This window comes from Zootoca vivipara, chromosome 6 (genome assembly GCF_963506605.1).
Source record: "Zootoca vivipara chromosome 6, rZooViv1.1, whole genome shotgun sequence".
NCBI classification, from domain to species: Eukaryota; Metazoa; Chordata; class Lepidosauria; order Squamata; family Lacertidae; genus Zootoca; species Zootoca vivipara.
This window is the reverse complement of record NC_083281.1, coordinates 16,565,893-16,587,776: the sequence shown is the minus strand read 5'-3', so window position 1 is coordinate 16,587,776 and position 21,884 is coordinate 16,565,893. Positions and strand designations below refer to the sequence as shown.

General features: G+C 45.1%; 2 protein-coding genes across 3 annotated transcripts; both read right to left on the bottom strand.

The window, feature by feature from the left end:
• Positions 1-1,440: 1,440 nt before the first annotated feature.
• LOC132592282 (cytochrome P450 2A13-like) lies at positions 1,441-5,958 on the bottom strand. 2 transcript variants are annotated; one of them, XM_060275498.1, is made up of 9 exons: positions 5,778-5,958; positions 5,356-5,518; positions 4,825-4,974; positions 4,331-4,491; positions 3,380-3,556; positions 2,711-2,852; positions 2,388-2,575; positions 1,714-1,855; positions 1,441-1,622 (listed from the first exon to the last, which is right to left on the bottom strand). In XM_060275498.1, exons 1-9 carry the CDS (start codon positions 5,955-5,957, stop codon positions 1,441-1,443), a joined length of 1,485 nt encoding a protein of 494 aa, XP_060131481.1. In that variant the 5' UTR covers position 5,958. The 2 variants fall into 2 exon arrangements, with proteins under 2 accessions (XP_060131481.1, XP_060131482.1); XM_060275499.1 differs by lacking the exon at positions 5,356-5,518 and having other exon boundaries at positions 4,825-4,979; positions 5,773-5,958.
• Positions 5,959-11,596: 5,638 nt separating this feature from the next.
• On the bottom strand, positions 11,597-21,827 carry LOC132592281 (cytochrome P450 2A13-like). The gene is made up of 9 exons (XM_060275497.1): positions 21,598-21,827; positions 20,314-20,476; positions 19,781-19,930; positions 19,284-19,444; positions 17,025-17,201; positions 13,214-13,355; positions 12,891-13,078; positions 12,226-12,367; positions 11,597-12,134 (listed from the first exon to the last, which is right to left on the bottom strand). The coding sequence occupies exons 1-9, from the start codon at positions 21,775-21,777 to the stop codon at positions 11,953-11,955; spliced, it is 1,485 nt and encodes a 494-aa protein (XP_060131480.1). The 5' UTR covers positions 21,778-21,827; the 3' UTR covers positions 11,597-11,952.
• Positions 21,828-21,884: the final 57 nt, after the last annotated feature.

Below are 21,884 nucleotides of genomic sequence, written 5' to 3'. Positions count from 1 at the left end.
TTTGGATATCTTCTTGGGAGGTTTGTGACACAGTATTAATTCAGCAAGGAGCCAGGAGTGAAACTGAAAGTAGACTGACCAGCTATCTGAATCAAATTGTATTGCTATTGGGTGGTGGTGGTAAACCTCTAACATTTTATTTTTTGATACTTGTAGTTCCAGTTTACTTGGTAACCGCCCCCCCCCCAGGGAAAAGCTAATGTTTGAATAGCAGTTGGTTAAGGAGCAACTTTGACCACCTCATGAGAAGAGAAGACTCCCTGGAAAAGACCCTGATATTGGGAAAGATTGAGGGCACTAGGAGAAGGGGACGACAGAGGACGAGATGGTAGGACAGTGTTCTTGAAGCTACAAACATGAGTCTGACCAAACTGCGGCAGGCAGTGGAAGACAGGAGTGCCTGGCGTGCTTTGGTCCATGGGGTCACGAAGAGTCGGACACGACTAAATGACTAAACAACAACAACAACAACAGGAGCAACATTGGGCAGAAGCCATCATTTGATTTTATCTGGACTGTGCGTCAATATGGCAGATACCTGCACTGGAAGGCTCCTGGACTGATTCGACAGAAACACCAGTTTGTGAAGGGAGGGTGTGAATTGACAGAGGGAAATCTTGGACTACAGATTTGGACTATAAAGAAGAAGAATAAAGTCATAAAATCCACACAGAAACATTTTATTTGGACTTAAACTCACTTGTAGAATGAACACAGAGGCTGTTGAAAATAATGACGGATTTACAACAGAATGTATGAAGGGAATTATTGTAATATTTTGAAATCCAGTAGAACTATGAGATGATAAGGATTCCCTCTGATCTCGAAATATGGGAAGCCAGCTAAACAACAACAACAAAAACAACAATTTATAATTTATAATTATGCATAACATTGGGATTGTTTGATTATTGGATAATGTGTATAATCTGGAATGTATTATTTGGTTTAATTGGAATTTTTAAATAAATATTTTTTAAAAAACAGTCAGAATGCATAATATGGAGGGTAGAGTCAACTGTTCTACAAGAAAGTGGCGTGAAATGACAGCTCCAAAGTGAAATCTGTGATCTCTTTATTCATAATAGCAATAGCAGATGACATTGGAATTTTGAGGGATGCTTTTACAGCTGTGGTTTGTGTATGCCTTACAAATAGAAATGCAGGCAAAATAAGAGAATAGAGAACCAAGATGAAATATTTGATCTTGCAGCTTCCTCAATTAGGGGTGCAGCAGAAAAATGAACATTCACAAGAAATAAGGCAGCAAGATACTAAACATGTAGAGAAAGAAGCATTTCCAGAAAATGGAAAAATGTCAACCATTGTCATTGCTAAAATTATGGTGGTGTGGACATTAGATAGTGTGTGTGTGTTTGTGTGTTTGTGGTGGCCAAGGTGGGTGATGGGATTCTGCATCTCCAAGACACCTGACCACCTTCAGAGAGGAATGGCACACATTTCATAAAAATGAGGAAGGGCGGCAAAGCCAACCAGCATGGGAGAGATGTTTATCGTTTCTGGTGGGATGGGAGACTTGAAGCGGACGTTCTGCAGGATGCTGGTGAGGATGAGGAAGAGCTCCATCCGAGCAAGGTGCTCCCCAAAGCAATAGCGTTTCCCTAGGAAAGAGGAGGAAGGTGAATACAGGCTTTCAGAGGGCTGTTATAAAAGGCTTGGCAGTGGCTTGGAAAGGGAAGAGGCCTCACTCACCAACAGAGAAAGGTATAAAAGCCTTATTCTTCCTGAACTGCCCATTGTCATCCAGGAAATGTTGGGGGTCAAACACATCTGGTCTTGCAAAATGTTTGGGGTCTCTCAGCACAGATCCAAGCACAGGGAAGACTTCAGTCCCCTGAACAAGAGAGGGAGAGAATCTTAGATTCATAGAATTGTAGAGCTGGATAGGATCCTGTGGGCCTTCTAGTGCAACCACCTGTGATGAAGATATCTCAACGAAAGCATCCATGACAGATGGCCATCCAACCTCGGTTGGAAAAACCTTGCTGGAAAGAGATTCCACCACCTTCGGAGGGAGCCCTTTCCACAGTCCAAAAGCACTTGCCCTCAAAAAGTTCTTCCTGATGAGATGAGAAGGGAAGGGAAACATGGCTTTTGCAGGGTTTGAATTAAACCCCTTTAAGCACCATAACCACCACCACTCCTGTGGGAAAGGCAGCACTAGCAGATGTGGAACCAACACCACATCATCCGGCTGGGTTCTTCAGGGCTTATTTTGGATTTGACTCGGATACCCCCACAATGATGATGGCAGGCAGGTCAGAGACAGAGGTGCCTCAGGGGAATTATTCTGGCCCACAAAACATGTCTGCAAATTGTACTGGAGGGCAGAGTCTTCGTCTCAGGAATTAATAGGACCACAATACCTTGGGAATCGTGTATCCCCAGAACTGTGTATCACGGGTCACACATCTTACTACGCCTGTTGGGACCAGATCTGAGAATCTCTGGATCTCGTGGATCACAGCATCTGTGTAGGGCATCAGGGGACGGTCATCCATGTTGGGAATGCGATTCAGGCCAATCACATGTTCAATCTCTTTGTGGATCTTCTCTGTTGAGAAATCAGCAGAATGTGTCAAAAAGTGTCCATTTGCACCTTCCGGGGAGCTAAACAAGAATCCCAGTTCATAACTAGCAAAAACAAAGATGCTTCTCCACCCTCCTTTTCACCTGCTTCTGCATTCACCTTCAATCTCCGGGTATTTCAGCAGAAGAAGAATCCCATAGCGCAAGGTGGTGCTGACTGTTTCTGTGCCACCAAAGAAGACATTGATGGTTGTCATAATGAGATTCTCTAGGAAGAACTCTGAGTTTGGGTTTTCTTCTTCCTAGCAAGAAGAAAAAGGAGAAAGAGGATGTTTCACAGATTATATCTTGGGATAGGCTACAATCTGACTGCCTCCTGTCTATGAAGCTCCCCCCCTAATGATTGGCTGAGCTGCAGTGATGTCATGCTCAATCCAATGAGGGGGAGGGGACAGTCATGGCATGCTGAAAAGGAGCCCAGTGATTGTGTGGGGAACAGAGGGTTGGGTGGAGTGGGAGGGAGGTGTCACACAGTCCTTTTGTGCAGATGCCAACCAGATGCCCCACTGGGAAGGAGGGTTTGAACAGAAGAGCCCTCTCCCCTCCCATGGTTTCCAACAAACTGTATTCAGAAGCATTGTTGCAACCAACCTGCGCAGAGCAGGGTACAGCCATCCTGGCCCGTAGCCTTCAGTAGAACTTTCCCCATCATTGTGTCTAACCCTCTTTTAAAGCCATCCAAGTTTCAAACTTTTCCTGGTTGAAACAGAATCTACAAAGTTTTCTTGCACAGAAATTGACCATAGTCCTTAGAAGAACATAATCTTACCTGCTGCATTTTCACTAGGAAGCAATCAATAAAATCCCGAGGGTTGTTGGGGTCCAGGGTCTCCTTGTTCGCTTTTACCTTCTTCATAATAAACTCCTTCAGACCCAACAGCTTCTTGAAGGTTTTATCTTGTGGGCCAGGCAGGTGCTGCATGATGCCCGAGAACATGTCGTACAGCTGTGTTTGGAGGAATGCAGAGTTCGGGGAAGAAGAGAGAGAAAAGATATTGAACAAAGCCAGTTGAGATTGATTTTGGGGGCAGGCAGAAGCAGGAGTTCCTCCCTCCCTAGGTTCCTCGTTATCATGGAAGGTTTGGGGAACACAGGAGGCTTGAAAAGAAGGGAGACTGGAGAAGTGTGTATCCAAGAAGAACAGACAGAAGGTACACCTGATTCCACCCATATATAACTTGGTGCTGACTAAGCCATAAACTCGTCACAGACAAAACCTCAGGACCTGACTTCTCCTCTTTGAGTAACAAGGAAGGCAACATGGAGGAAGAATCAGGGGGTGGGGAGGAATTCAAGCTTCAGTGCCTCAATCTGAGATTTGCTCTGGTTGAAGCAACATTGTAAACTTGCTCCGGGCAGAGCCTGACCAAAGAGCAAGGCAGATAAGGAGTTGCAGCACCATGGAGAGGTCAGAGTGAGACGATTGCTCCCACAAATATCAAAACCATTTTAAAGCTTTTCCCAAGTTCTGCCCACTTGTGGAGAACTTAGTTCCTGCTGGTATGGAAGACTGTAATATTGGCTTTGGTTTGTCAGGCTCACTCAGACCCCTGAATGTGATCTAGCTCCTTAGCTTCTAACCCTGTGTCTTGACTACTGGGGTAATGAGAGAGCCCCACCCAGTGGTGGCTGTCCTGCATACCATGCTTTGAGTAGATAAAGAGAAATTGCATTATTCACAAACTCACGATGGAAGTTCTCCACTTCCCCTCCAATTTACCTGTCCCCAAGAGGTGGAAGCAAACTCGAAGGTTTCCAGAATAGCGCGGAGCAAGAAGAGAAACTCGTGATCTTCATATTCAAAGCGGTTGCCAAAGGTGATGGAGCTGATGATGTTGGACACTGAGCGGCTCAGGACAAAAGTGGGGTCAAAGGGTTCACCTAGAAAGAGAGACCCCCAAGTCACTCAACCCTGGAGCAAATCAAGGCAACCCTTTGCAAATCAACCCAGTCTTTAATGGTGTTTTCTTTTATCTGCAGATTTCTCCCTCGCTGTTCATCTAAAGTTCTCAAGGTGGCTTGCAGAATATTAATTAGAAGAGTATACACATAAAAACAACAATTAATACTTATTGTAAAAACTCATGAAACATCTTCTAAATTAAACCCAAAGATTCAGTTTATCAGCATTAAATTCCCAGTTATCCGTCAACAGTTTCTATTCCTTGTAAGCCATTATGCCACATTTCTTGAAGATACCAAAACTGAGCTCACTTTTTGTTGCCCTTAGGGATTCCAGCAGGAAGTGGGTCTCCTCCAGGATCTGCTCTTCGAAGGATCTCTTTCCCACCCCAAAATTCCTCAGCGTTGTGATGGAGAATCGGCGTAGCTGTTTGGCCCTTTCCCCATTACTCAAGAAAACCCCTGAGAAGCAAAGGAGGAGAAAAGGGAAGGAGGAACAGGAGAATGTGCACTCAGTGGGAATGTGGCTGAAAACACACAATGATGGCGATTCCCCCCCACCTCCAAGAAATAATAATGATGAAAACGTCTTCATTTTCAAATCTTGTCCAGTTTTCAAGTTCAGAATTCACCTTTTGGGAGAACATCCTAAGATATGTGTGAGTATTTTTTATAGGGAGAGAGGCTCTCAGGCTCATTTACCTCCTCAGCAAAATGGATATAACAATAATCTATGGCAGAGACCCAGCATTGAGACTCTCCGGTGCTAAGCTTGCTGAAAGGTGCCATATAAATGCCAGTAATAATGCGCTCATGCCAAAAATTGCCCAAGAAGAGACTGACCATAACCCCGGAAAAGCCAATTAAATACGGCTAGCTCTCCACGGCCACCAAACTCTTCAGCCTGATCCACCAGGGCCTCCTTCACGGCATCGTATCCACACAAGACCACAACACGGCGGGGCCCTAAGTGGATGGTGTAGACAGGACCATATTTCTCACGAATCTGTGAAAAGAGAGCACAAGGAGAGCCTGCTGGATCAGGTTAAAAGGGAGCACATCTAGAGTCCAGTATCCTGTTCTCAGAGTGACCAACCAGCTACCACTTCTGGGAACCCTTTAAGCAGGACCTGAATGCAAGCAGGACCCGAACACAAGAGCGCTCTTTCCACGTGTGGAGTGATCTTCATTAAGCAGCAGTATATAGAAACGATTTCATAATAACAAATCAGAGAGTGGATAACTGATACATTATAGAAAGTTACCTTCATGAGTGAATGGTACATATCACTTGTGTTGACTTGGAGCAGGTTCCCAATGAAGGGGAGGGGAGTTGGTCCAGGTGGCATCTGGCTTTTGCGGTGCATCTGCCGCCATGTTGAGAGGACCGTCAGGCAAGAGAGGCAGGTGACCAGGATAAGGGCTGCTGCTGTCAGGAGATCCATGGGAAGGTTGCGGGTGGCCTGTGGAGCTCTACAGGCAATGTGTTGATGACCGGCTGGGAAGGGAAAATACCTGCACAGTCCGACTTGAGCCTGTTACATACCTTTGGAAGAACCCCCTCCTTGAAATTGTGCAACTTGTTTACTCTCTGCTCAATGTCTTCTTGCAAGTCAAGAGAAGACCTTCCAGAGCAAAGTTCAGATGGACAGATAGTGGTGACAGGGAGTTCCCTGCACCACCAAGGGAGCTTCAAGGAGTCCCAGAGGCAAGCACAATTCTCTCATCCCGTTTCTCAGAAGTCCGTATCATTTGACAGGGTCTCTGCTGGTTTAAGACTAGAAGGAGAGCAGCTGAGAAAGAGGCTGCAAAGGGGTGGCTGCGGCAGTAATAGAGTAGTCCAGGGAGTCAATGATAGAGCCAGAATCAAATTCAAGCCCCCCCCATAAAGTGCATTGTGGTAGTCCCCAACAATGGTGTAAGCAGAACAGGAACAGGCAGGGGGAAAGCATCACCATTTATGTCACAGGAGGAATGCAGCACCATTTGTCAACCACACACACACAGAGAGAGAGAGAGTATATGAGATTTTCTCAGGGAGAAGCTTGTGGGATGGAACACTGGGGCAGACAGTGAGTAGTCCCACTGAGCATGATTGAATCATAGAATCATAGAGTTGGAAGAGACCACAAGGGCCATCCAGTCCAGATTGGGTTGGTGTGAAGAGGGTGGTTCGATATCTTAAGGGTACAATGAATTGTAAATTAAAGTTATCAGCTGTCAGTGACCCTAAGCTCATTGGGTACACTGATGCTGACTGGGCGGGTGATAATTCTGATTATAAATCCACAAGTGGGCATGTTTTTATGTATGGGGACTGAGCTATCACATGGGGCAGTTATAAACAGAAATGTATAGCTTTATCGTCTACAGAGTCGGAATATGTTGCGGCTACAGAAGCGTGCAGAGAGATTTCCTGGCTGGACTAACTCCTAACAGACTTTGCCGTGGAGAGAAAGGAACCTATAAGCCTGCTGGAGGACAATCAAAGCTGTCTAAAGCTGGCGCAGAATGAGAAGTTCCTAGCACGCTCAAAACACATTGGGGTCAGGTACCACTACGTTTGCCAGATGATACAAGATGGACTTGTCGAACTGTCGTACTGCTGCACTTCAGAGATGACAGCAGACATCCTGCCGAAACCCTTGCCAAGACAGAGTTTCCAGAACCTGCGTGTCAAGCTGGGACTCTTGGGTGGTTGAATAAAGTTGTTTATGTTTTGTTTTGTATGTAATGAATGTTGTGAATTGCCTGAGAAGGGGTTTGTGGGATGGAACACTGGGGCAGACAAGTCACAACAGTTCCTAGAGTGTCCACTAACAGGAACTCACCTGGAGGGACACCTGACTACAGGTCAATTCCTGTTCCCTCCAGATATGCAGATGAGTTGGATTAGCTGATTTAAGCCCCTAGCCAACAGTCACTCGCTCTCTTAGCTACTTCCTCCTTCGATGGGAACACATCTCCAGAGAATCTACAGATAGGATGGTTCTCTCTCTTGGCCTTCAGCCAAGAGTGAGACCAAATGGAGTCTTACTTTACTAAGTAGTCTCTTCATGTATATATTTGTAACTTTTCTAAGCAAGCCTGCCTTTCTGAGATTATGCTGTAACTCAGGTTGAAACTGTAAGTAAACTCTATCTTATTTTATAAACACCGTGTTGTGTATTTCTTTTAAGAGGGACAAAGGGGACTTTGCCAGGAAGTGTAATATTGAAGTATAAAGTATAATATTATTGTTATAGAGCTTCTAGCGAACCTAACGCACATGCTTTGCTGCGCACAAAAGGGGAATGTCACTCTGCTGATATTGGAAGCTTGCTAACACAAACTTGGATAGGATCTATCTAATAATATATCCTAATCCACATCCCTAACATTCCCACAAAGCTCACCAAATAAGCCAAGCATTGAAAGTGGGTGGTGACATGAGCAGGCATGGCCACATTTATCTTGAAAACCCTCAAAGTCCCTTTATTGGGGTCAACCCAGAATGTCACAAAATACTGTGCAAGCCTCTGAGTCCAGCAGGACTCTTTATCAGGCTGGACGTTAAGCACAGCAAGGGCCACTGGGAATTATGTGAAGAAATATGGTTTGGTATTAAAAACATTGCCGGAAGAAATATCAGCAACCTCAGACATGCAGATGACACAACCTTGATGGCAGAAAGTGAGGAGGAATTAAATAACCTTTTAATGAGGGTGAAAGAGGAGAGCACAAAATATGGTCTGAAGCTCAACACCAAAAAAACCAAGATCATGGCCACTGGTCCCATCACCTCCTGGCAAATAGAAGGGGAAGAAATGGAGGCAGTGAGAGATTTTACTTTCTTGGGCTCCTTGATCACAGCAGATGGTGACAGCAGTCATGAAATTAAAAGACGCCTGCTTCTTGGGAGAAAAGTAATGGCAAACCTAGACAGCATCTTAAAAAGCAGAGACATCACCTTGCCAACAAAGGTCCATATAGTTAAAGCTATGGTTTTCCCAGTAGTGATGGATGGAAGTGAGAGCTGGACCATAAAGAAGGATGGTCACCGAAGAATTGATGCTTTTGCATTATGGTGCTGGAGGAGACTCTTGAGAGTCCCATGGACTGCAAGAAAAACAAACTTATTCATTCTGAAGGAAATCAGCCCTGAGTGCTCACTGGAAGGACAGATCGTGAAGCTGAGGCTCCAATACTTTGGCCACCTCATGAGAAGAGAAGACTCCCTGGAAAAGACCCTGATGTTGGGAAAGATTGAGGGCACAAGGAGAAGGGGACGACAAAGGATGAGATGGTTGGACAGTGTTCTTGAAGCTACAAACATGAGTTTGACCAAACTGCGGCAGGCAGTGGAAGACAGGAGGGCCTGGCGTGCTCTGGTCCATGGGGTCACGAAGAATCGGACACGACTAAACGACTAAATAACAACATTAAAAACAAAAGGCCTCCCTTGATTTTTGCTGCATAACCTTCAAAAAGGCATGGCTATGGAGGTTGTCATCTTGAGCACATGCACTTCAAAGATCAGTTTACCAGAACATTCAGAAACTAGGGCATTTGAACGGAAATAGCACTGGGACGGTTAGGCTGAGGGCTTGTTCCAGTGGACAGAGAATGTCAGTGTGCAGTTCTCATAAGCTCACCTGAAAAGGGACATTTTAGAGTTGGGAAAAGACTCAGGAAAGGACAACCAAGATTATCAAAGGGATGGAGCAACTTCGCTATGTTGAAAGATTGCAGCCTTTTTAGCTTAGATAAAATGTAATATGGGACCTGATACAATTTTACAAAATTTTGCATGACATGGAGAAAGTGCATAGAGCATTTTTTCTCTCTCATGACACTACAGGGAGTTTTTACACATTTCAGAAAAGCCCTCTCGATTATTTGGCTGTGTGTGTGAGAGAGAGGGAAGTTTGTGGTTTTTGAATAGACAAGACAAGGATCAGTTTTCAGGTTGGACTTTGAAGACTCCTTCATGGGCCCAGAATATTTCCTTCTTCAGAAATGTGAAATGTGAACAGCCCAGGTCTGAACAAGAGCCCACCCCCATTTTCAATTCATCAGCTTTATTGGAATATATAAGACAATAAAAACCACATAGACCGTCCATATGTGTTATAATTCTAAAACATACAGTAAAGAGGGAATCCTCGGCAATCACTATTATACAGGCCAAACTACCCCAGATTTAATTTCAAAGATCCTGGTCAAAAATTGTACCATAACTCTAGTGAGAACAGGAGAGTCATCTCTCAGTAGAGACTGCCCAACGTGTTGTTTATTGGTGGGGGCCCCAAGCCCATCTCCATTTGTAGCCCAACCAACTAACCAAGGAAGAATCGCTTGTATGCGAAGTAAGAGAAGTGTAACTTTCACGTCTCCACGGTAGACTTCCTGGGTTACCGTCTGACTCCTGAAGGTATACAAATGGACCTAGCTAAGGTGCAGAGTGTGTGATCCTGGCAAGCCCTACGATCAACGAAGGACCTACAATGGTTTTTAGGTTTCACAAACTATTACAGGAAGTTCCTACCCAGTTACTCCCAACTCACCACACCCCTCACTGATTGCTTGAGGGGTAAGAAGCCGTTTCGGTGGACAGAAGAGGCGCAACAAGCGTTTGAACGCCTCAGGAAACTGTTCTCGTTTGAGGCATACCTGGCCCATGCAGACCCCCGATAGCCTTTTGTAGTAGAGACTGATGCCTCTGATAGGGCCATTGGTGCAGTGTTGTTGCAAGCTGACAAGGAAGGATTCTTGCGGCCCTGCACATTCCACTCTCGGAAGCTGAACAATTCAGAAAGGATTTACACAATCTGGGACAAAGAGTTGCTAGCCATCAAGGATGCCTTTGCAGCCTGGAGACATTTCCTGGAGGGTGCCCAGCACCTAATAGAGTTCCGTACTGACCACCACAACTTAGAATACTGGCAAACGGCCTGCCACCTCAATCAGAGGCAGATCTGGTGGTCTCAATTCTTTTCTAGATTCAACTGTAGGGTGGTATATGTGCTGAGCAGACAAAATGGAGGGGCTGAAGCGTTGTCCCGGAAGCCCGAGTATGGGAATGCCAGCCCAGACCCTGTGTTGTGACACATATTGCAACCCCACCAGCTGCAGTTAACCACGGGCTCAGCGGTGGCCGTCCCTGAATTCCAGCACCATACAACAGCAGACCCGTTCGCCAGGGATAAACTCGCAGTAATAAGAGAAGGCAGTCCTGGGGTGGATCCATTTTCTGAGAAGAATGGTCTACTATACCACAGAGAGGCGCTGTATGTGCCGGACAGGGAACTGCAGGCAAGGGTGCTGCGCCAATGTCATGACTGTCCAACGGTGGGCCATTTTGGGCGGTACAAGACACTGTATCATGTGATACGCCAATTTTGGTGGCCGCAAGTGCGGAAGGATGTTTGGGAGCATGTCAGAGCCTGTGAGGTCTGCCAGCAGGCCAGGAGGCCATGGGAAGCGCCAGCGGGACTCCTGCAACCTCTACCCACTCCAGAAGGACCGTGGGAACCAATAGCCATGGAGTTCATCACAGATCTCCAGGCTTCACAACACCAGATGGTGTTCTGGGTGGTTGTGGATCTTTTCACCAAGATGGCCCACTTCGTGGTCTGTAAGGACTGCCGACATCCCAAGAAACAGCCCGTCTGGTCATTGATCATATTTTCTGGCTGTACGGGCTACCTCGTCACATCATGTCAGATAGAGGACCCCAGTTCACTTCCCAGTGATAATGAAGGGTGAACACCAGAATATATGAAGGGAATTATTGTAATATTTTTAAATGCGGTAGAACTATGAGATGATTAGGATTCCCTCCGATCTCAAAGAATGGGAAGCCAGCTGAATAATAAATAGATAAATAAATAATTTATAATTAGGCATAACATTGGGATTTTTTATTATTGGATTATAGGTATAATCTGGAATATATTATTTGGTTTGATTGGAATTTTTTAATAAATATTATTTTTAAAAAACCAAAACAGTCAGGGCGCATGATATGGAAGGTAGAGTCAACTGTTCTACAAGAAAGTGGAGTGAAAAGACAGCTCCAAAGTGAAATCTGTAATCTCTTTATTCAAAACATGGCAATAGCAGACGGCATTAGAATTTTGTGGGGTGATTTTACAGCTGGGGTTTGTGCATGGCTTATAAAAAGAAGTGCAGGTAAAAGAAGAGATTAGAGAACCAAGATGAAATATTTGATCTTACAGCTTCCTCAATTAGGGGTGCAGCAGAAAAATAAACATTCACAAGATACTAATATACTAAATATGTAGACAAAGAAGTAATTCCAGAAAATGGAAAAATGTTAAACATTGTCATTGTTAAAATTATGGTGGTGTGGACATGTGTGTGTGTGTGTGTACCTTCCTTTAGGTGGCCAAGGTGGGTGACAATGGGGTTTTGCTTCTCCAAGACACCTGACCACCTTCAGAGGGGAATGGCACACATTTCATAAAAATGCGGAAGGGTGGCAAAGCCAACCAGCATGGGAGAGATGTCTATGTCTTCAGGTGGGATGGGAGATTTGAGGCGGAAGTTCTGCAGGATACTGGTGAGGATGAGGAAGAGCTCCATCCGAGCGAGGTGTTCCCCAAAGCAATAGCGTTTCCCTAGGAAAGAGGAGGGAGGTGAATTCAGGCTTTCAGGGGGCTGTTATAAAGGGCTTGGCAGTACCTTGGAAAGGGAAGGGGCCTCACTCACCAACCGAGAAAGGCATAAAAGCCTTATTCTTCTTGAACTGCCCATTGTCATCCAGGAAATGTTGGGGGTCAAACACATCTGGTCTTCCAAAATGTTTGGGGTCTCTCAGCACAGATCCAAGCACAGGGATGACTTCAGTCCCCTGAACAAGAGAGGGAGAGAATCTTAGATGCATAGAATTGTAGAGCTGGATAGGATCCTGTGGGCCATCTAGTGCAACCACCTGTGATGAAGAAATCTCAACGAAAACATCCATGACAAATGGCCATCCAACCTCGGTTGGAAAAACCTTGTTGGAAAGAGATTCCATCAATTTCTGAGGGAGCCCTTTCTACAGCCCCAAAGCTATTACCCTCGAAAAGTTCTTCCTGATGAGAAGGGAAGGGGAAAATGTTTAGAATGAAACCCCTTTAAGCCCTATAATTACCACCACTCCTTTGGTGAAGGCAGCACGAGCAGATGTGGAAGCAACACCACATCATCTGGCTGGGCTCTTCAGGTCTTATTTTGGATTTGACTCGGATACCCCCACAATGATGATGGCAGACAGGTCAGAGACAGAGGTGCCTCAGGGGAATTTGCTAGCCCACAAAACTTGTCTGGAAATTGTACTGGAGGGTGGAGCAGAAGAGCAGGAGGCTCAGGAATGAATGAAACCACAGTACCTTGGGAATGGTGTATCCCCGGAACTTGGTATCACAGGTCACACGTCTTGCTAAACTCAAGGGGAGCATGTCACCAAATCTCTGGATCTCGTGGATCACAGCATCTGTGTAGGGCATCAGGGGACGGTCATCCATGTTGGGAATGCGATTCAGACCAATCACACGTTCGATCTCGTTGTGGATCTTCTCTGTTGAGAAATCAGCAAGATGTGACAAAAAGTGTCCGTTTGCACCTTCCAGGGAGCTAAACAAGAATGCCAGTTCTTAACTGGCAAGAACAAAGACGTTTCTCCACCCTCATTTTCACCTGCTTCCACATTCACCTTCAATCTCCGGGTATTTCAGAAGAAGCAGAATCCCATAGCGCAAGGTGGTGCTGACTGTTTCTGTGCCACCAAAGAAGATGTTAGCTGTCGTATACACCAAATTTTCTAGGAAGAACTCTGAGTTTGGGTTTTCCTTTTCCTAGCAAGAGGAAAAAGGAGAAAGAGGGTGTTTCATAGATTATATTTTGGGATAGGCTACAATCTGACTGCCTCCTATCTATGAAGCTCCCCCCCTACTGATTGGCTGAGCTGCAGTGATGTCATGCTCAATCCAATAAGGGGATGGGACAGTCGTGGAGTGCTGAAAAGGAGCCCAGTGATTGTGTGGGGAACAGATGGCTGGGTGGAGCGGAAGGGAGGTGTCACACAGTCCTTTTGTGCAGAAAGGTTACAGAGGCAAAGGAGAAGTGCCTGCTGAATCTGGCCCATCTAGTCCAGCATCCTGTTCTCACAGCAGCCAACCAGATGCCCCACTGGGAAGGAGGGTTTGAACAGAAGAGCCCTCTCCCTCCCGTGGTTTCCAACAAACTGTATTCAGAAGCATGGTTGCAACCAACTGTGGAGCGCAGGGTACAGCCATCCTGGCTAGTAGCCTTCAATAGAACTCTCATCATTGTGTCTAATCCTCTTTTAAAGCCATCCATAAAATTCATGGCGTGGTATAATGTTAGGGAGAACGTAATGAAAATGATTTATAGATGGCATCACACTCCAGCAAAACTTATGAAAATGTATAAAGGCAGATCACCAATCTGTTGGAGATGCAAAAAAGAGACAGGATCACACTTACACATGTGGTGGAACTGCACAGTCATCCGTGAATTTTGGGATAAATTATACAGTGGTACCTCGGGTTACTTTCTGCCAACCTAGCAGTTCGAAAGCATGTCAAAGTGCAAGTAGATAAATAGGTACCACTCCGGCAGGAAGGTAAACGGCATTTCTGTGGGCTGCTTTGGTTTCACCAGAAACAGCTCAGTCATGCTGGACACATGACCCGTGAAGCTGTATGCCGGCTCCCTCGGTCAGTAAAGTGAGATGAGTGCCACAATCCCAGAATTGTCTGCGACTGGACCTAATGCTCAGGGGTCCCTTTACCTTTCCCTCGGGTTACAGACACTTCAGGTTACAGATGCCTCAGGTTATAGACTCCGCTAACCCAGAAATAGTACCTCAGGTTAAGAACTTTGTTTCAGGATGAGAACAGAAATCCGGTTAAGAACGGACCTCCAGAACGAATTAAGTTCTTAACCCGAGGTACCACTGTACATTGAATTCAAAAAGTTATTTAGATTTACATACAGAAAAAGGTCAGAAGCCTTCCTCCTAGGAATAATGACAGCGGAAATCAGAAAAGCTTTAAGGCCATTGTTTAAGTATGGAACTACAGCAGCCAGAATATTAGTGGTAAGAAATTGGAAAAAAGAAACAGTACCCACGATAATAGAATGGCAGACTCTTATGACTGAATACCTCCAACTGGCAAAGATGACAGGGAAAGTAAGAGGGCTTTCCAATCAGAAAGTATACAAAGAGTGGAAATTATTAAAAGATTACTTGAAAACATACAGTACAAGTAAAAAGCTCCTTGCAGAATTCAATTGATCATTGTAAAACACAATGTGTAAATGTTTATTTACTAGAGTACACGAAGATAAATAAGGGTAACAGAAGGCTGTGTGTTAAATGTAAATAATGATACAAGTACAATGAGAATAACTGGAAGTCTTTTATTGAGAAATTTAATGAATGATTGTATAATAATGCAAATTTCTTTTTTCAGTGTGTTTTCTTTCTTTTTCTCTCTCCTTTCATCTTAATCTTTTCTTTTTATCTTTATGTATGTATATATGTATGTGTATATGTTGTTGTTTAGTCGTTTAGTCGTGTCCGACTCTTCGTGACCCCATGGACCATAGCACGCCAGGCACTCCTGTCTTGCACTGCCTCCCGCAGTTTGGTCAAACTCATGTTCATAGCTTCGAGAACACTGTCCAACCATCTCGTCCTCTGTCGTCCCCTTCTCCTAGTGCCCTCCATCTTTCCCTACATCAAGGTCTTTTCCAAGGATTCTTCTCTTCTCATGAGGTGGCCAAAGTATTGGAGCCCCAGCTTCACGATCTGTCCTTCCAGTGAGCACTCAGGGCTGATTTCCTTAAGAATGGATAGGTTTGATCTTCTTGCAGTCCATGGGACTCTCAAGAGTCTCCTCCAGCACCATAATTCAAAAGCATCAATTCTTCGGCGATCAGCCTTCTTTATGGTCCAGCTCTCACTTCCATACATCACTACTGGGAAAACCATAGCTTTAACTATACGGACCTTTGTAGGCAAGGTGATGTCTCTGCTTTTTAAGATGCTGTCTAGGTTTGTCACTGCCTCCATCTCTCACTGCCTCCATTTCTTCCCCTTCTATTTGCCAGCAGGTGATGGGACCAGTGGCCACGATCTTGGTTTTTTTGATGTTGAGCTTCAGACCATATTTTGCGCTCTCCTCTTTCACCCTCATTAAAAGGTTATTTAATTCCTCCTCACTTTCTGCCATCAAGGTTGTGTCATCTGCATATCTGAGGTTGTTGATATTTCTTCCGGCAATCTTAATTCCGGCTTGGGATTCATCTAGTCCAGCCTTTCGCATGATAAATTCTGCATATAAGTTAAATAAGCAGGGAGACAATATACAACCTTGTCGTACTCCTTTCCCAATTTTGAACCAATCAGTTGTTCCATATCCAGTTCTATCTGTAGCTTCTTGTCCCACATAGAGATTTCTCAGGAGACAGATGAGGTGATCAGGCACTCCCATTTCTTTAAGAACTTGCCATAGTTTGCTGTGGTCAACACAGTCAAAGGCTTTTGCATAGTCAATGAAGCAGAAGTAGACATTTTTCTGGAACTCTCTAGCTTTCTCCATAATCCAGCGCATGTTTGCTATTTGGTCTCTGGTTCCTCTGCCCCTTCGAAATCCAGCTTGCGCTTCTGGGAGTTCTCGGTCCACATACTGCCTAAGCCTGCCTTGTAGAATTTTAAGCATAACCTTGCTAGCGTGCGAAATGAGCGCAATTGTGCGGTATATATTAGTACTTTAATTCTTTAATATATGTGTATATATTAGTACTTTAATTCTGTTAGAATGTTGTCCAGTTAAGCAATTGGTAAACAACAGTGATCGCAGCCTTGTCAGGCAATTTATCTGCCTGCACACGATTCCAGCTGCGTAGCAGAGTATGTCCAGCCCGCTTCCTTCTGCGTCCCAAAGTCAAGCCTGGTTTCTAAACGTCCAGGAATTTCCCTTCTGAAGTTTAGATAACAGCCTGCAGTCTTCTGTGGCAGCGGAAGACTTATTCAGCTTTCAACACTCTTGCGTGCCTGAGAAAATAAATCACTTTCACTCCCTTGTTCATTAAAACAGAGATTTATTAAAGTTAGTGCAGCTCAGCCAGGAGTGTTCATCTCCATGATGCTTCAGCTGCGACGAACTGCATAACAACAGAACAGACTGCAAACGGCAGACTGACAAACAGTACACATAACGTTCTCATATAACAGAAACCAACAGTAACAGGGATTACACACAGTTCCTGTTTCCTGTTTACATGCCACATCACCAATACTTCCTGTTTACATGAGAACAGGCCCCACATGATACAGGACGACTGCTGAGCAGTTAACCCCTCAGCTCACAGCAGTTAACCCCTCAGCTCACAAATTCAATAAAGATTTATTAAAGAAAGAAAGAAAGAAACAGAGTCTACAAAGTTTCTGTACACAGAAATTGATCATAGTCCTTAGAAGAACATAATCTTACCTGCTGCATTTTCACTAGGAAGCAATCAATAAAATCCCGAGGGTTGTTGGGGTCCAAGGTCTCCTTGTTTGCTTTTGCCTTCTTCGTAATAAACTCCTTCAGACCCAACAGCTCCTTGAAGGTTTTATCTTGTGGGCCAGGTAGGTGCTGCATGATGCCCGAGAACATGTCATACAGCTGTGTTTGGAGGAATGCAGAGTTCGGGGAAGAAGAGAGAGAAAAGATATTGAACAAAGTCAGTTGAGATTGATTTTGGGGGCAGGCAGAAGCAGGAGTTCCTCCATCCCTTGGGTCCTCGTTATCATGGAAGGATTGGGGAAAACAGGAGGCTTGAAAAGAAGGGAGACTGGAGAAGTGTGTCTCCAAGAAGAACAGACAGAAGGTACACCTGATTCCACACAGATATAACTTGGTGCTGACTAAGCCATAAACTCGTCACAGACAAAACCTCAGGACCTGACTTCTCCTCTTTGAGTGACAAGGAAGGCAACTTGGAGGAAGAATCAGGGGGTGAGGAGGAATTCCTTACAAAGCCAGCAGCTTCAGTGCCTCAATCTGAAATTTGCTGTGGTTGAAGCAACATTGTAAACTTGCTCCGGGCAGAGCCTGACCAAAGAGCAAGGCAGATAAGGAGTTGCAGCACCATGGAGAGCTCAGAGTGAGACGCTTGCTCCAACAGATATCAAAACCATTTTTAAGCTTTTCCCAAGTTCTGCCCACTTGTGGAGAACTTACGTAGTTTCTGCTGGTATGGAAGACTGTAATATTAGCTTTTCTGGTCAGGCTCACTCAGACCCCTGAATTTGATCTAGCTCCGACAGTTCCGCTTCCGCCTGCAGGAATGGCTGACCCTTGTTCCATCCCTCCGACCTTCATGAGGAATTCGGCGGTTGCCAGGGGAGTTAAAGGCAACCCCCTTACCTCTCCGGGGGTTACGGAGAGGGCCCGCGGGCCCGCAATGCCCCAAAACCCACTCCGACTGTTCAAGGAGTGGGGGGGGGGCCTGGGCTGAGAGCACTCATGAAATGTCGGATCTCCCGGACGCCAACTTGCAGAGCGGGATCTCCATGATTAAAGAAGATAATTAGGCGTATTCATGGACATGCTTCGGAAGGAGGGGAAGAAGCTCTGTTTACTGCCAAGGAATTTGTGCTGCTGAGGGTGAGAAGTCAAAGCTGTATTTTATCTGGAAGAAAGATTGATGGGGACGTAACGAGAAGGGAAGCGAACTTTTTTATTTTTTTCATATACTCTACGAGTTACTCCATACCTTCCCGGACGGGACGTCCTTGTTTGTTTGGAACAAATGAGAGATAAAGAATACCTGAGTGAGTAATGAACTATAAACTATTCTACTGAGCATATCCTTTGAAGTTGTAAAACTACTGAAGAGAGAGGCCCCCCTTTAACTGGATGGTCGGAGTCCCTGGAATGCGTTCGGTGGATTTATGGTTGTGACGCACTTTGAATTTGAACAGCGATCTGAAGCTAAGTTCAGCTACAGGGCAAGGAGAGCCACAAACTTATCAAGAGTCTATACATAAGGTGACTGCTGTTTCTTTGCCTGGAAAAGCTGTAAATTTTACAAAGATCGGTGGTTTAAAAAATAAAAAGCTTAAGAAAACGAAAGTGATCTAAGCTTTTTAAGATGGCGCTGCTCCGTGTTGAAAGGCTGACGCAACAGGACATTCCAGACAGAAGATATATGGGGGGGAGGCAGGACGATTAAAACTCACACAGGAGAAAGAATATATGTGAACTCTCGTTTGATACTTATTTCAGCAGCTGTGAAAAAAATCGGATGAAAGAAGAAAATATTTTAGTGACTGGTGGGGAATGATCGGGATTATTTTGGATTTTGAGAGAAGATTTGGACTTTAGAAAAAGACGGCAGTAGACGGGTGCGAGGAATCCCCAAATTTTTGAAGCATGGGAACTCCAGAAAATATTATATGATTTGGCATAATATTCGGTTTAATTGATATGTATTTGTATAATTCGAAATAATGAATGTGATATAATCGTGTTTTAATTGGAAAATTAATAAAAATAGATTATAAAAAAAAGAATTTGATCTAGCTCCTTAGCTGGTGATGCTGCAGCTTCTAACCCTGTGTCTTGACCACTGCTGGACTTTGGGGTAATGAGAGAGCCCCACCCAGTGGTGGCTGTCCTGCATACCATGCCTTGAGTAGATAAAGAGAAATTGCATTATTCACAAACTCACGATGGAAGTCCTCCACTTCCCCTCCAATTTACCTGTCCCCAAGAGGTGGAAGCAAACTCGAAGGTTTCCAGCATAGTGCGGAGCATGGAGAGAAACTCCTGATCTTCGTATTCAAAGCGGTTGCCAAAGGTGATGGAGCTGATGATGTTGGACACTGAGCGGCTCAGGACAAAAGTGGGGTCAAAGGGTTCACCTAGAAAGAGAGACCCCCAAGTCACTCAACCCTGGAGCAAATCAAGGCAACCCTTTGCAAATCAACCCAGTCTTTAATGGTGTTTTCTTTCATCTGGTGATTTCTCCCTCGCTGTTCATCTAAAGCCCTCAAGGTGGCTTGCAGAATATTAATTAGAAGAGTATCACAAAAAACAACAATTAATACTTATTGTAAAAACTCATGAAACATCATCTAAATTAAACCCAAAGATTCAGTTTATCAGCATTAAATTCACAGTTAACCGCCAACAGTTTCCATTACAGTATCTGTAAGCCATTATGCCACATTTCTTGAAGATACCAAAACCGAGCTCACTTTTTGTCGCCCTCAGGGATTCCAGCAGGAAGTGGGTCTCCTCCAGGATCCGCTCTTCGGCGGATCTCTTTCCCATCCCAAAATTCCTCAGTGTCGTGATGGAGAATCGGCGTAGCGGTTTGGCCCGTTCCCAGGTACAGAAGCCAACCCCTGAGAAGCAAAGGAGGAGTAAAGGGAAGGAGGAGCAGGAGAATGTGCACTCAGTGGGAATGTGGCTGAAAACACACAGTGATGGAGATCCCCCCCCCCACCTCCAACAAATAATAATGATGAAAATGTCTTCATTTTCAAATCTTGTCCAGTTTTAAAGTTCAGAATTTAGGTTTTGGGAGAACATCCTAAGATATGTGTGTGTTTTTTTTATAGGGAGAGAGAGTCTCAGGCTCACTTACCTCCACAGTAAAATGGAAATAACAATAATCTATGGCACAGACCCACCATTGAGACACTCCAGTACTATGCTTGCTAAAAGGTGCCATATAAATGCCAGTAATAATGTGCTCTGGCCAAGGACTGCCCAAGAAGAGACTGACCGTAACCCTGGAATAGCCAGTCAAACGTGGCATGCACTCCACGGCCGCTGAACTCTTCAGCCTGATCCACCAGGGCCTCCTTCACGGCATCGTATCCACACAAAACCACAACACGACGGGGCCCTAAGTGGATGGTGTAGACAGGACCATATTTCTCACGAATCTGTGAAAAGAGAGCACAAGGAGAGACTGCTGTATCAGGTTAAAAGGGAGCACATCTAGAGTCCAGTATCCTGTCCTTAGAGTGACCAGCCAGATGCCCTCATGTGGTTTCCAGAAACTGGGATGCATTGCTGCCTCCAACTGCGGAGGCAAAGCAGATCCATTGTGGCTATCAGCTATCGGCAGTTCCCTCCATTCCCAAATTCCATGAAACAGAATAATGAAGAGAGAAAATCTGTATCTACAGCACCAAAGTTACCTTTCCGGGGTGCAAGCCTGGTCAGTGTGTAGGGGGTTCCTGGGCAAGACCCTATTCTCAGCCTCAGTGCTGTGGCCCGAGGGGAAACAAAGCAATACACTTGCACCAGCTTGGCTGCAGGAGTTGCCAGAAGGAGGTGAGCAAGACATCATCCAAGCGCCTTAGGGACTCCACTCTGGATTTGCATATGGTCTAATCTTTATCCCCCAAAGATATCTCACAAGGCAGCGGGTACAGATTTCCCCTCCCCTCGGGGTTTCCTCCTTTCCCATGAATGAGTGTAATCACAAAGCAGTGGTGGTTTAGGATAAGAGTTCTCCTAGGTTTTCTTCCTTCTCAGGTTGATGAGCCCCTTCTGTCCCCCATTTCTCTCTTCATGCAGAAACTGCTTTCTTGACTGTTGGACCTGCATTTGGTCTCAGTCTTCTGCAGCTGATCATCGCATACTAGGCACCTCCCTAACTAACTAAGGGTTTGCAACCCACTGGATTCCTTCACCTGTTTCAGCCGGTGAGTTTCAGCTGTTTCCTGGCGTCTGGCCACTGTTGCATGCTGACAGCTTCTTGGAGCCATGGAGGGGAGAGGGAATTAACAACCCAAAAGGAACATGCTGTGTCCCCCACCAGGTATACTGCTTCTCCCCAACACCTCATAGACCTCAGAGAGATCAAAAGTTGGAGAATGTGGTGGAAGGAGAGTTATGAGGAGATGTTGTGTCAAGTGGAGGGGGGAGGGAGAAGAGAGAGAGAGAGAGAGAGAAGGTTGGGTATGGATATGAGGGATCTTCATTAAGCAGCAGTATACAAAACGATTTGATAATAACAAATCAGAGAGTGGATAACTGACACATTATAGAAAGTTACCTTTATGAGTGAACGGTACATATCACTTGTGTTGACTTGGAGCAGGTTCCCAATGAAGGGGAGGGGTGTTGGTCCAGGTGGCATCTGGCTTTTGCGGTGCATCTGCTGCCATGTTGAGAGGACCGTCAGGCAAGAGAGGCAGATGACCAGGAAAAGGGTTGCTGCTGTCAGGAGATCCATGGGAAGGTTGTGGGTGGCCTGTGGAGCTCTACAGGCAATGTGTTACTGACCAGCTGGGAAGAGAAAATACCTGCCCAGCCTGACTTGAGCCTTTTACATATCTTTGA

Bases quoted from the DNA above. Each gene is read 5' to 3' on its own strand.
- LOC132592282 (XM_060275498.1), bottom strand. From the start codon at position 5,957: ATGGATCTCCTGACAGCAGCAGCCCTTATCCTGGTCACCTGCCTCTCT. The intron at 4,975-5,355 runs GTCAGTCTCTTC...TTTGCTTCTCAG, and splicing joins TTGGCTTTTCCGGGGTTATG to GGGTTTTCTTGAGTAATGGG. The intron at 1,856-2,387 runs GTATTGTGGTCC...TCTCTTGTTCAG, and splicing joins GGGGATACACGATTCCCAAG to GGGACTGAAGTCTTCCCTGT.
- LOC132592281 (XM_060275497.1), bottom strand. From the start codon at position 21,777: ATGGATCTCCTGACAGCAGCAACCCTTTTCCTGGTCATCTGCCTCTCT. The intron at 19,931-20,313 runs GTCAGTCTCTTC...TTTGCTTCTCAG, and splicing joins CTGGCTATTCCAGGGTTACG to GGGTTGGCTTCTGTACCTGG. The intron at 12,135-12,225 runs GTGAGTGAGGCC...CCTCTTTCCTAG, and splicing joins TTTTATGCCTTTCTCGGTTG to GGAAACGCTATTGCTTTGGG.